The 14,770-nt window shown below is 35.4% G+C and overlaps 1 protein-coding gene across 1 annotated transcript; it reads left to right on the plus strand.

Moving 5' to 3' along the window:
* The first annotated feature begins 324 nt into the window (after nt 1-324).
* LOC125995017 (mannose-binding protein C-like) lies at nt 325-6,066 on the plus strand. The gene is made up of 4 exons (XM_049764562.1): nt 325-499; nt 902-1,018; nt 3,439-3,507; nt 5,672-6,066. Exons 1-4 carry the CDS (start codon nt 325-327, stop codon nt 6,043-6,045), a joined length of 735 nt encoding a protein of 244 aa, XP_049620519.1. The 3' UTR covers nt 6,046-6,066.
* Nucleotides 6,067-14,770: the final 8,704 nt, after the last annotated feature.

The following is a 14,770-nucleotide window of genomic DNA, read 5'->3' on the forward strand; positions in this document are numbered from 1 at the left end:
ATGAGTCTCCTAACCACCTGTACATAGCTTTGTTATTGCTAGTACAAATTTTAGGATAGGAGACATATCTTGCTAATTAACTGAATAAAACAAGAGGATCTTTTTTGTTTTTTTATCTTGAGGTCACACCCAGGGATGCTCAGGGGTTATTGCTAGCTCTGTACTCAGGAATTACTCATGGTGATGCTTCTGGGACCATATAAAATGGTGGGAGTTAAAAACTGATCAGTCACATGGAATACAAATGCTCTGGCAACTGTGCTAATGCTCCAACCTCAAAGTAAAATAATCTTTTTTGACTGTCCACCTCCCCCCAAGCTGACAATGATGTTTCCAACTCTCCTCCTTCTTCTGAGTATGGTGGCATTGTTTTGCTCAGCAACTGAAGGTTCTGAGGCCATAAACTCTTGTCCTGTCACAGTCTGTGGTTCTCCTGGCATCAATGGTTTACCTGGCAGAGATGGGCCTGATGGTCCTAAGGGAGAAAAGGGAGAACCAGGTATAGTGAACTTTTCTATTTCTGTAACCCTTTACTTATCAGAGGAAACCGCCTGAAGTTAGAAAGAAAAAATGTCCTATCTGAATAGATTTGATTTCTTTCTATTATAATTCAAAACAGAAATTTGAAATATAACTTAACATTTGCCCTTTTAGCATCCCCGACTGTCATGGGCTTTGGTGATAGAGGGGTAACTTGTCTGTTCAGGGAATTGGTCCTCAGGGTAATTTGTATCATGAAACAGGATAATATAGGAGGTTGTTAGAAATGTATAGGAGGTTGTTAGAAATGTTTAATATTGGTCAAAGTCTTTTTTCTTCTGTGAAGTGACTAACAAGTATCAATAGAACAAGGATAGACATAATGTGTCATGTTTTTGTTGTTGTTGTTATTGTTCAACAGGTGTAGGGAAAAGAGGCATGCCGGGTCCTCCTGGACCTTGGGGAATGGTAGGAGAACCAGGGGCCTCTGGGTTTCCAGGACCAAAAGGCTCAAAAGGAGATACAGGAAATTGTGCAGGTAAGTCTCCTAAATCAATGAGGTCTACACTGAAGGCAAACAAAGCTCTGGGACTTTGAATACCAGGTAAAAGATGTCTCTTTGCTTGCTGCCTCCAGGAAGATCCAAACTCTTCTTACTTATCCTTCTTCAGGTTACTTAGAGGTTCAGTTCACTCAAAAGAGTGCTAGATTATATATGAAGAATACTGTGAGACCATCCTATTATCAATCACCCCTGAAAATGCTGACCTCATATTTTCTTTCAGATTAAATAATTTAGTATTATGTGGCAATAGGGCAAATGCAGGACAGGCCTTGTTACAAGCAGCTACCCAGATAAGGAGGATTCTTACCTGCACCCCAAAATGAGTTCTTAATAGTAGTACTGTGTAATATACAGCTCACCTCTCTAAAGGGGAGCTTTACAGGGTTGACCCCCTGGCTTCTTGTAACAAGGCCCACAGCTTGCCCTCCCTTAAATCATGTCAGCCAGCTTGAAATACTGTACAGGATGGTCTTGTGACCAATAAAGACCATCACTTTCCTTTGTTTAAACTTTCCACATGTGGAAAAGTCTATGTTTCCAATTGGCCAGGCTTCTGTGTCAAGGCCCTAACATACCCTGCAATAAACAAGTTGCTTCATTGCATTAGCTCCTGGAGGATTTGTATGGAGTTCCCTGCACCATACTCCATTTTTCTTCCTACTCCCCATATTCCCCATTTTTAAATGAGGTTAGATGTTTTTTCCTTGTTAAGTTCTATCAGTACCTGTATAGCATAGATTAACCCCCTTTTTGGGGGGGGGGATGAATAGTTGCTCCCATTCTGTGAGTGGCCTTTTTATCTTAGTCACTATTTCCTTTGAGGTGTAGAAGCTGCTCAGCTTAATAAAGTCCCATTGGTTTATCTCCATTCCACTTGTTTGAAAGGGACAAACAAGTGGATTTCATTCCTTAATGAGAGAAATAATACTCTGAAACCATTTGTCATGATTTGTCTCATTTTCTCCTTTCTTGTAATATGGTCAGTTCACAACTAGTTATTAACAGAAAAAAAATGAATAAAAACAGACAATAAAAGAAAATAAGCCAATAAAATCAAAACCTCCCCCCAATCAAAATATTATCTTTTTAGTCAGTATTTAGGAACTTACAATAATTTGCAAAGATTCGTTATCTAAATATAAAATATTAATGTAAATATATAAATATATATAAATTTATATATATATAAATATATATAAATATAATATAAAATATTAATATAAAAATTTTTAGTTGTTTAATGTTAGTTAATAGAATATAAATGTTCATATTTATGAAGCTGTGCTATGTGCATAATTAAAAATGAGAGTATTTTTGGGCTGGGAAGAAATAAAATACTTATATTTCCTTTTGATTCTCAGTATTTATAATTTTCTTTTGAATATAAAATATGCCAAGTAGCAGTGTAAACCCTGATTTCTTTTACTATAATAAGGTGCTGCAGGTGTCTTGCGTCTCAGCAATCCTAGTGGGATGGAGTCCTTTCACGAGAGGAACGGGTAACATGAGCGTTCGAATATGAAATATGAAATATTGAAACCACACATAGAGAATGTGGGTCAACTCCTTTCTGGTAGGAGTGGGAAAAGTTTAAGTTTTTGAGCAGTGAAATTTATAGGGGTAAAATTAGCCACAGGTGAAGAATAATTGTAATCACAAAGCATAGAACAACAGTAACAATACCTAAAGCTATGGGTGTGACTGTAAAAATTCTAGCTTTCAAAAGAGAAGGTCACAACTCAAGGAAGCTCTTTGCAAGCTTACTTTAAATGCAAAATTAGGATTAGGAGGGAGTAGAAAATATCTAGGAACTTGATCTTTATTAGACTGAACTCTATTGGTTTAGAGGTTAAGTAAAGGGAGGAGCCAAATCCCCAAAAATGAGTTTCCCTATTTCTAAAGGCGGGTCAATAGTCAATAGACAGGATCTGCATTCTGGTTATGCCCTTGATTACCAGAAAAAGCAGCTGCAATGACATATTTGAAAAAGAGAGAAAAAGTATTGTCTTTGCTTTTAGGGCTGGCTATTATCCAGAAGATGGGTTCTCAAATTTTGGTGCTGGAATTTCTGAGCCAAATTATTTGATAGAGACCATTATTTTGCCTGATATATACAAAGGAGAGATAGTCAAATACTGGCTGAAAATGTAATGCCAAGCATCTCTTTGGAAATTCCTCAACCATCCACTCAGGGGAAAAAGGCGTCCACAGTGGGCCTTTTGAGGAACCTGATGGGGGTTAAATTAGTTCTACCCACCAGGAAAATCTGAGGATACATCTGATGGGCTGAGCTCCCCTAAAAGCTTAGGTATGCCCTGGCAATAAGGATTACCCAACTTCATATAGTTCTGATATTTTTCTAATGGTTAATTTTCACTTGTTTCAATTTTTAGCTGATGAATGTGGACTAACAATTTCAGAAAAGAAAGTTTTACAAGATCAATTGGATCGCATCAAAAATGGTAAGCCTTGTGGCAGGAGAGATAGCATGGAGGTAAGGTGGTTGCCTCGCATGCAGAAGGACTGTGCTTCAAATCCCGACATTGCATATGGTCCCCCAAGTCTGCCAGGAGTGATTTCTGAGCGTAGAGCCAGGAGTAACTACCCCTGAATGCTGCCAGGTGTGACCCAAAAACCAAAAAAAAATAATAATAAAATGTTAAGCCTTATTTCCTGATTTCAAGACAGTTCATGAGTGTTTTTTTGTTTGTTTCATTATTTGATTTGTTTGTTTTGGAGACCAAACCTAGTGCTATTTAGTACTTACTCCTTACATTGCACTCAGGCATCACTCCTAGTAGAATTCAGAGAAACATATGGGGTGCCAAAGATCAAACTCAGGTCAGCTGCATGCAATTCTAACTCTGTCCACTATATGATTTTCCAAGCCCCTAGACAATATAATGTTTAAAAGATGGCAGTAAGAAATATTTATTAGGGGCCGGAGAGATAGCATGGAGGTAAGGCGTTTGCCTTTCATGCAGGAGGTCATCGGTTCGAATCCCGGCACCCCATATGGTCCCCTGTGCCTGCCAGGAGCAATTTCTGAGCCTGGAGCCAGGAATAACCCCTGAGCACTGCCAGGTGTGACCCAAAAACCAAAAAAAAAAAAAAAAAAAAAAAGAAATATTTATTAAAGGCATATAGCTTTTGGTACTTTATTAGGTGTTTCTTGTACTAGAGAATGAAATTCTCACAATAATCTTTTCACAGAATATAGGTAAAGAATATTCTATTAAAAATAAAACACAGAACTGGTACATGGCAGAAGTAGTTTATAAATGGAATCTGCCTGACTCCAGAAACAGTGTATTTATACCAGATACTCTGTAGTCATTGAAAAATTGACTTATGTCCCTTTATTATTTTGTTATTGAAACAGCATATGAGCTATTCCAGTCCAGGCAAATGCGTACAGGTGTTTTTGTTTATTTTCTAGTTAATATTGGGGCAAAACCTAAAAGAAATAAAGGCCTTTGTTCTCAGCTATCTCTTCCTTCTTCAGATTTAACATATTCAGATTTGACATATTTAACAAATTAAAAAAACACTCATTTAAGTGTGTTTCTGGTATATTAAACTAAACATTTTTATTAAACAACTATGAATTACAAAGATAAAAGATTATATTAAGTTTGAGGGACACAATATTCCAACATGAATCACTTTACCACTGTCCACTACCCTTCATCAATGTACAGTTTCCCCTCCTACTACCAGCCTTGTCTCCATAGCAGACACTTTCCCCCTGCACCATTGTCCTAGTGGTTCCTTCCCTATCTTAACCCTCCTTCTCCATCCAGGATCACATTTTTGTTTGTTTGTTTTGGGGCCACACCTGGTGACGATCAGGGGTTACTCCTGGCTATGAACTCAGAAATCACTCCTGGATTGGGGGACCATATGGGTCGCCAAGGATAGAACCCAGGTCTGTCTTGGGTCAGCAGTGTGCAAGGCAAACATCCTACTGCTGTGCTATTGCTAGGCCCCAGCATCACACTTTCTATTGATATATTACTTAAATTGAATATATATACACATATATACTTATATGTGTATAATTGCTTTTTATATGTGTATATAACATATAAACATACATATATACACATATATATATTTACCTGAATTTCAAATTTTACTCGACATACTATATTTTGCGAGACAATTTTTCATGATAAACCTTTATTAAGAAATCTCTCTGGGGGGCCGGAGAGATAGCATGGAGGTAAGGCGTTTGCCTTTCATGCAGGAGGTCATCGGTTCGAATCCCGGCGCCCCATATGGTCCCCTGTGCCTGCCAGGAGCAATTTCTGAGCCTGGAGCCAGGAATAACCCCTGAGCACTGCCAGGTGTGACCCAAAAACAAAACAAAACAAAACAAAACAAAAAAAAAAAAAAAAAAAAAAAGAAATCTCTCTGGGCTGGTCAGATACTACAGTGGATATAGATAAGGTCTTTTCTTTGCATGCTGCCTAGCTAGTTTTGATCTTTGGCATCTCATGAGGTATCCTGAGCACTGCCAGGAGTAATTCTTGCCAGATGTGGCCACTAAACAAAAACAAACAAAACAAAAACCAACTGATTTTTCTTAAATATATGGTAATATTATAAAATTTTTCATTTTAGTGTTATTATTTGCTCTGGGGGCAAATGCTGGAAAGAAGCTCTTCATGACCAAAGGTGATCTGATGAATTTAGACCAAGCCAAAGAAATGTGTGGAAATTTCCAAGGTTCTGTGGCTGTCCCCACAAATGCTGAAGAGAATGAAGCCATCAAAAAAATAGTCAATGGAGAGGCCATCCTGGGCCTCACAGATGAGAAGAATGAAGGTCAATTTGTGGATCTAAGAGGAAGGACACTTACCTACCAAAACTGGAATGATGGTGAGCCCAACAATGATAATTCTGGGGAAAACTGTGTGTCATTCCTGAAGAATGGCAAGTGGAACGATGTCGATTGTTCTCATACTGGTTTGGCTGTTTGCGAGTTCCTTTTCTGAAGAGGCAAGATCATCTATTCATTTCTTCTGAGTAGTTGGACTGAGAGTCTTCTTTAAAACTTTATTCATTTTAGGGGCCTGAGCGATGGTGCAGTAGTAGGGCCTTTGCATTGTATGCAGCTGACCCAGGATGGACGGGGATTTGACCCTCCAGAGTCCATTTGGTCCCCAAGCCAGGAGTGATTTCTGAGCGCATTGCCAGGAGTAACCCCTGAGCGTCACCAGCTGTGGCCCAAAATCAAGAAAACAAACAAACAAAATAGTATTCATTTTTTTCTATTAAGTAAATATTGGCTTTGCTTTTTTATGACGAATAAGAAAAATTGAGATGTATCTATATTAGTTACCATCATTAATGCCTGCTTCTCAAAATTTGATTCAAGAACAAAAGTTATCTTAATTTATAGTTCAGTCTTAATCACTCATAATTATCAATGATAAAACAATAACAAAAACTATACTCTGATGAGTAATATATATGTTGTGTCTTCAAGATCCCTATTCCCTGAAAATATTTGTATAAAATCATACATTAATGTTAAATAAATTTACCCATGAAACTTCTTGACAGTATGATTTTTCAGAAAGATTTTTAATTTTCAATTAAATTTATTTAAGATTTAACACTATTGATATCTACTTTGTATATGAAATAGCTTTGGTAAATTGGGCTTTTTTTCAGTGAATGGGATGGTTTTCTATGTGTTATGAATTAATTGCTAGAAAGTTGTCCACAAAATAACTCTTATTAGTTTTCTCATTTAGATATGATCTGAAGCAGATTCCTCAATATTTTCTGAGATTACTGCATTTTCTCCCTACTTTCATTTATTTACTCATTTATTATTGAGCTAAATCCTGTGAAGGGTAGGGATCACTCCTTCTGTACTCAGAGGACATTATGGAATATGAGGGATCTAACCCAGATCAGCCTTATGCAAGGAAAAGTTGTAACCCCCTGTTAAATCTCCTAACCCCCTAACTTCTGGCTCCCCATTTTCTCTTAATCTTACTGGAATTTTACAATGAAATTAATCTTCTCAAAAGCAAGCTTTGGGGGATGATCTTTCAGCCTATACAAAAAGTTCAATTTCTATCTTCTTATATGATTCTTTGAAATAATACATCTTTTGAGGGGATAAATTTACTGTTCTTTTCATAGTTTTTTCTTAGTTGTCCATATATATTATTAATTTTTAATTGTTATTCTTTTCTTATATATTTATAGAATTATAATTTTAGATAGCTTAGGCTTCATTCTGTGGATTTGTTATTTCTTTGTTTGTTTAGTTTTGTTTTTTGTTTTGTTTTGTTTTGGAGCCATACCCGGTGATGCTCAGCATTTACTCCTGACTATGTGCTCAGAAATCACTCCTAGCATGGGGGGAACATATGGGATGCCAGAGATTGAATAGAGAACTGTCCTAGTTCAACCATGTGCAAGCAAATGCCCTAGTGCTGTACTGTCATTCAGGCCCCACATTCTGTGGGTTTTGATATGTAATTTTTGCAACTAGGATTTAATTAAAAATCTCTTTTTAATGATAATCTCTCTCTACCTTTTAAAATATGTATTTAAAAAAGGCAAAAAAAAAACAAAATATGTATTTTTTAAATGTGTTGTTTACTTGTCAAGTATTTGATTCATGTAAAGTATAGATCAATATATATCTTATATCTATATATCATAGATGCCTCGAGCATATTTTGCATTAATCCATTCTTTTTCTATTACTGAACTGTGTGTGTTGAACAATCTTTGTCTTCCTAGGTTAAAACTCATTTGGTCATGATGTATTTTTGATTTAACATATTGTTGAATTTGATCTGTTAAGATGATGTATATATATACATATAAATATATTTATATATATTTTATATACGTACATATATATATCTATTATGTGTTAGATACATATATGTATATATAATTTGCATTTATGTTGTTCAAAGATATTGAAATGAGTATTTTGTGGGTTTTTTTTTTTAGTATTTCCTTATCTCTACTTTTGATATCACAAAAAGTTATGCTTACCTGAAATGAGGAAGTTGGAGAGTTCCTTGGGATATTGGTAGAAGGAGGCATGGTCTCTAATGATGGATATTGTTGGAACAAAATATAAATAACTATTATTAATGGTATTGTAAGTCATACTTCAACATAAAAGGGGGAAGCTTAAAATAATTCCCTTTTCACAATTTTTGGAAAGAAAACAAGAGTTGGTGATGAAAATGAAGATAGTAATTACTAGAATAAAGCAAGAGAGTATCTTAGCCACAGATTAGGAATGAATCCATCCAGCAGGCACTTTAAACAATAATCTGCTCATAAGACTTTATAATTGTGGACGTCAAGCTAAGCTACTGTCTATAAAGTGTGCCAGCAAAGATCCACTGGTCAGCAGCTTTTTCACACACCTGCTCTATCACTTTAATACGGGACTCGACAATGTGTTTTTTTTTTCACATTTTCTCATACTGAAGTCCAGAAACTTTCAGTCCAAGAATTAAATGTATCTAAGCATATTTGGATCCTTTCTGTGAATATTCTCCAGTATCTGATAGTCCCTAGATAAGCAAAATTATTTATTTTTACGTTTCAGCTATGAAGGATTGAAAATGGTGTGTACTTACAGACTTTTATTTACTAAGACAGGTATTGGACTTGTTTGAGAATTCAGATCTTTGCTTTGACAACTTTAAGCCATAGCAATCCTATTCTTTTTATTTTTATTTATTTTTGTTTTTGTTTTTGGGCCACACCCGGCTGTGCTCAGGGGTTACTCCTGGCTGTCTGCTCAGAAATAGCTCCTGGCAGGCACGGGGGACCATATGAGACACTGGGATTCGAACCATCCACCTTTGGTCCTGGATCGGCTGCTTGCAAAGCAAACGCCGCTGTGTTATTCTCTCCAGGCCCAGCAATCCTATTCTGCTTTATATATTGAAACCAACTTAAAAGATTATTTTGAAATCTAGTGTTCATAATTACAAAACTCACTGAAGAATCCTTAAGTCACATCTCTCAAATTATGAGTAAATTTTCAAAGGCTTAGAGATTAAATATATACCTTTAAAAAAAAAAAGAATTAGGTCTAGGCCAGAGTGGTAGCGCAGTAGTAGAGCTTTTGCCTTGCACGCAGCTAACTCAAGATGGAGCTTGGTTCAGTCTCCGGTGTTCCATATGATCTCCCAAACCAGGAGCAATTTCTGAGCACATAGCCAGGAGTAACCCCTGAACGTCACTGGGTGTGGTCCAAAAAACAAACACCAATAAATAAATAAATAAATAAATAAATAAATAAATAAATAAAAAGAATTAGACCTAAAGTTCAAAGTTCCTACCAGATACCTTTTACTTTAAAAGAAATCGACAGAACAAGAGTACAGAAGGTAGACAACTTACCCTCCATGCAGCCAACCTGGCTGGATTTGATCTCCAAGCATTCCTAGGAGTGATTTCTATGTGAAGAGTCAGGAGAAGCCCCTCAACATCTACTCAAACACTAAAAAAAAACTATTACAAAAAATTAGAAAATTAAAAAATTCTTACTGGAAAAAAATATTTTTCAAGTGAAAAATATTAAATCCATTTGTGAGACTTAGAAAGTTTAGAACTTGGTAAAGAATCCCAATGATCAATCAAGACATCACAGTCTATTTACAGAAAGGTTTCAGACATGAGAAAATTATCATTGTTATTATAGTCATACTTATAATTATATTCTGGTTTCTGTGCTTGGTAACTGGAAAATCCAGGACATGATGATTCCCTCACATGAGGTGAGATTTCTTGTCAAAACAGCAGAGGGTGTGCTTCTATTAAGATTGCAATATTACACATACACGAAATCTGCTTCATAAAGGTTTGAGTCAAACTTTTTTTATGAAATTATTACTTTTATAATCTTCTTAAAATTGTGTTTTCCTATTGACATTATATCTTGTGTGAAGTATAATGACTACATAGTCTAATCTACATAGTTATTTTTGAAAATGTGACACTAAAATAACATAAAATCTTTCTGATATATGCTCCAAACAATTTTTCAGGGACAGTTAAATATATATAAAATTTTCAAACATTTCTTTAGAGTAGGGATAAAATGATAATAAGCTAAATATCCACTACCTGTCCCACATTACATAATACACACTGGAGATTCTATGCTTAATACGTATCATCATTTCCATAGGCATAAATAGTTATGTATCTCAAAAATTATATTAATATTAAATATATGGATGCATAGTCAAATCATACTTTATTATGCCATTCATAATGAAACATAATGATTCTTTAATATTAAATATCTAGTCATTATTTTGTCATTAATTTTAGATTGGTTCAATAGATCTAAGACATATAAATTACATATGAATATTATTCTGTTATTTATATTTATATATAAGTCATTTCTTTTTTATGTCTTTCCTTTCATCTTTTTAAATAGCTTGTTTAAAACTATTGTTATTCACTGAATTAGCAAGAATCAAGATGACTTTTTACTGACACCTCAAGTGAGAATTATTCAATTGAACACAGTCATCCAAAGAAACTTGAGAAATACTAGAAAATTATTTTAAATTTTTATACCTGGTGTAGCTTGTGCAATAGTATACATAAAATCATATAAAAATTGCTTTGGGGCTGGAGAGATAGCATGGAGGTAGGGCATTTGCCTGGCATGCAGAAGGACGGTGATTCGATTCCCAGCATCCCATATGGTCCCCTGAGCTTGCCAGGAGTGACTTCTGAGCATAGAGCCAGAAGTAACCCCTGAGTGCTGCCGGGTGTGACCCCCCAAAAAAATGCTTTAAAATTTAATGAAATACTATTGAGAAGACTTGAAGGGTAGGAGCACATGCTTTGGAGGTAAATATCTGAGTTTTACATATAATCCTGGAACCATATCATTCTCTAGAAATTAAATCAGAAAGTCCCTGGACACTACTATATATGGGTCCAAATCCAAAATCAAACACACTGAAATAAATAAAAATGAGTGAAAGAAAATTAATTACAATGTACAAAACAATACAAGCAGAATTTTAATTGGAGAAGATAGGATATTTGGTTAGGTCTTGAAGAATAAGAAAATATGAAGACAAAACAATGAGAATGGAATATATAAAGAATATGTGGAGAGTGCTTATTTTTAAAAATGAAGATAGAATTAAAAATAAAGAGCATTGGGCCCAGAGAGATAGCACAGTGGCATTTGCCTTGCAAGCAGCCGATCCAGGACCAAAGGTGGTTGGTTCGAATCCCGGTGTCTCATATGGTCCCCCATGCCTGCCAGGAGCTATTTCTGAGCGGACAGCCAGGTGTAACCCCTGAGCACCGCCGGATGTGGCCAAAAAAACAAAACAAAACAAACAAAAAAAAAAGAGCATAAAAATTCTTATAGTTTATATATAAAAATCCTTATAATTTCATTTAATAAAATCTCAGAACTTAACAAACTTTTAAAACAGAAATTAAAAAGACAAAGAAATTAACAAAGATAAAATATGGTCCAAAATGTACAGTTCATTGTATGTTATACATTGGTATAGCATTATAAATATTTGGTTATTGAAAGAATTAACTACATCACTTGAGCACCTTCTGCAGGGGTCCTCAAACTTTTTAAACAGGGGGCCAGTTCACTGTCCCTCAGATCATTGGAGGGTCTGACTATAGTAAAAACAAAACTTATGAACAAATTCTTATGCACACTGCATATATCTTATTTTGCAATGAAGAAACAAAACAAATACAAATACAATATGTGGCCCGCGGGCTATAGTTTGAGGACCACTGTATCAGGGGTTACCCCTGAGCACCAAATCAGGAGTAAGCACAGAGAATATTAGGTATGTCTCAAAACCAGAAAAAAAATTAAGAAAAAAAAATGTCACTTACTCTCTTAGTTTCTATTTTATTCATTTATTTATTTATTTATTTATTTATTCATTTATTTTGGTTTTGGGGCCACACCTGGTTACACTCAGAGTTACCCCTGGCTATGAGCTCAGAAATTACTCCTGGCTTGGGGGACCATGTGGGATGAAGGGAGATCGAACCATAGTCTGTCTTAGGGTAGCACAGGCAAGGCAGATGCCTTACTGCCTGCACCACCGCTCTGGCCCCAGTTTCTATTTTAGAGTGCTTTTTTGGTATAGTAGTAAGAGATCGTAATAAAAATTTTCCTAAGGCCAATTTCATATATATAATTATTGTTATTATAATGTCACAGCTAAAAGTCATGGAATTTCTCTAAAATGTTTGAAATACTAAAATGTAAATGTTAGTCTTATGTATCAAAACGTTGGAAAATATGTACTTTGTATGTTTTTTCTGGTAAGTGTAGCTAAAAATTTTGTACATTATATATGAATTTATAAATGTGAACAAGAATATATAAACAAAAGTGTAAATTACAAATAGCATAAATTCAATATATATCTAAATATTGAGAGACAAATATTATAAACAAAAGTATAAATTAAAAATAAATCATAAATTCAATTTTATATCTAAAATATTGAGAAACAAGTAGACAACTAATGAGAAAAATTGGGACCACAGTATAAATATGAAATAGTCTGAGTTTTCTTTTTTTCTTATATATAAAGTCTTTAGGGTACTAGAGAACAATAAACACTCAAAAGAAAATGAGTATAGACCAAAAACTATATGGGTATAGCTGCTCAAAAGTCAATTGTCTGAGGGGTGGAGCGATACACAGCTGAACATTTTTTTCCTTGCAAGTGTCAGACCCAGGACACAGCTTGGTTCGATCTCAGCATCTGATATGGTCCCCAAAGCCAGGAGCAATTTCTGAGTGCATAGCCAGTAGTAACTCTTGAGAATACCTGGGTGTGGCCCCAAAAATACAAAAAATAAAAAATAATAAAGGAAGGAAGGAAGGAAGGAGGGAGGGAGGGAGGAAGGAAGGAAGGAAGGAAGGAAGGAAGGAAGGAAGGAAGGAAGGAAGGAAGGAAGGAAGGAAGGAAGGAAGGAAGGAAGGAAGGGAGGGAGGGAGGGAGGGAGGGAGGGAGGGAGGGAGGGAGGGAGGGAGGAAAGAAGGAAGGGAGGGAGGGAGGGAGGGAAGGAGGGAGGGAGGAAAGAAGGAAGGAAGGAAGGAAGGAAGTAGGGAGGGAGGGAGGGAGGGAGGGGGGAGGGGGGAAGGAAGGAAGGAAGGAAGGAAGGAAGGAAGGAAGAAGAAAGAAAGAAAGAAAGAAAGAAAGAAAGAAAGAAAGAAAGAAAGAAAGAAAGAAAGAAAGAAAGAAAGAAAGAAAGAAAGAAAGAAAGAAAGAAAGAAAGAAAGAAAGAAAGAAAGAAAGAAAGAAAGAAAGAAAGAAAGAAAGAAAGAAAGAAAGAAAGAAAGAAAGAAAGAAAGAAAGAAAGAAAGAAAGAAAGAAAGAAAGAAAGAAAGAAAGAAAGAAAGAAAGAAAGAAAGAAAGAAAGAAAGAAGGAAGGAAGAAAGAAAGTAAAAGAAAGGAGAAAGAGAAAAGAAAAGAAAGAAACAATAACAAATGTCCATTGTCTGAGCCAAAGTATCTAGAGTGGGAAACATAGTAGAAAAGGACGTTTAAACAATTACTACTCTGCAATCACGGAAATAAAAATTAAGTACATACCTCGCTCACTGATATTGTTATGACAGTATTCAGCATAGTTATTTCTTTGTAGAAAGCCTGTCTTGAATACAGGAAGGAAGATATGGGGGTATTGGTGATGGGAAGGTTGCATGGTGAAGGGGGGTGTTCTTGTTATGACTGAAACACAACTACAATTACGTGTATAAACACGGTGTTTAAATAAACAAATTATTTTTAAAACTTAAGTAGATATTCTACTCCTGTCTATCAATATTTAAAGCCAAGAAACAGTCTAGACATCAATCTTTTCAATTTTTAATAAAATTGTTAAATATCCCTATCAAAGTAGTATCCTAAAGTATATCATAGCATTCCAAGACTTTAATTCTTATAGAATACTAATATGTCAGTGGAGGACCACATAAGCACTCTGTGTTTCAAACATCTCTTGCAATAACGAAGTGCTTCCATGGTAGTGTCAGAAAGCCACAAAGTTCACCACTGCCCAGAGGATGCCTTGACCCCATATTGTCAGTAGAAGATATGGGATAATAAATGAGGTACTTCTGATTCTTCTACGTGGGAGATTCTAACAAAAACGTACCAGGAAGTTCAGAAGCCTCAACTCCAACTAGCAGTAATAAGTAGAGCTCCTGTGTGTTTAAAGAGACTATATGGGAAACATGTTTGGAATCCACCTGGCAGTAAGACTAGTGTTTATTCTCCCTTTACTATAGTTCTGTCAGGGAAGGCCTACAAAAACCAAGTAAGTTAGAGTCCCAATGCTATATTACAGTTCTTCAGATGTCCAGGTTTTGATCACAGACCATTTATCATAGTATAATCGAGAAATTTTCAACATGAATGAGGAAAGGCAGTGCAGGTAAATATGACATCAAGATAATGGGACTTCATAATTAGCAAAGTAAAGCAAACATTATTTAAAACATTAAAAAAGATCTCCATGCATTAAATTCGAAAATGAGAATATTCAAAACTGTATTTAAGAAGAAAAAAATGTATATAACAGAAAAAAGGTAAACATTTTAAATAGAAAATTAACAGTTCTTTTTTTTTTTTTTTTTTTGGTTTTTGGGTCATGCCTGGCAGTGCTCAGGGGTTACTCCTGGCTCTA

Source organism: Suncus etruscus, chromosome 17 (assembly GCF_024139225.1).
Source record: "Suncus etruscus isolate mSunEtr1 chromosome 17, mSunEtr1.pri.cur, whole genome shotgun sequence".
Lineage (NCBI taxonomy): Eukaryota > Metazoa > Chordata > Mammalia > Eulipotyphla > Soricidae > Suncus > Suncus etruscus.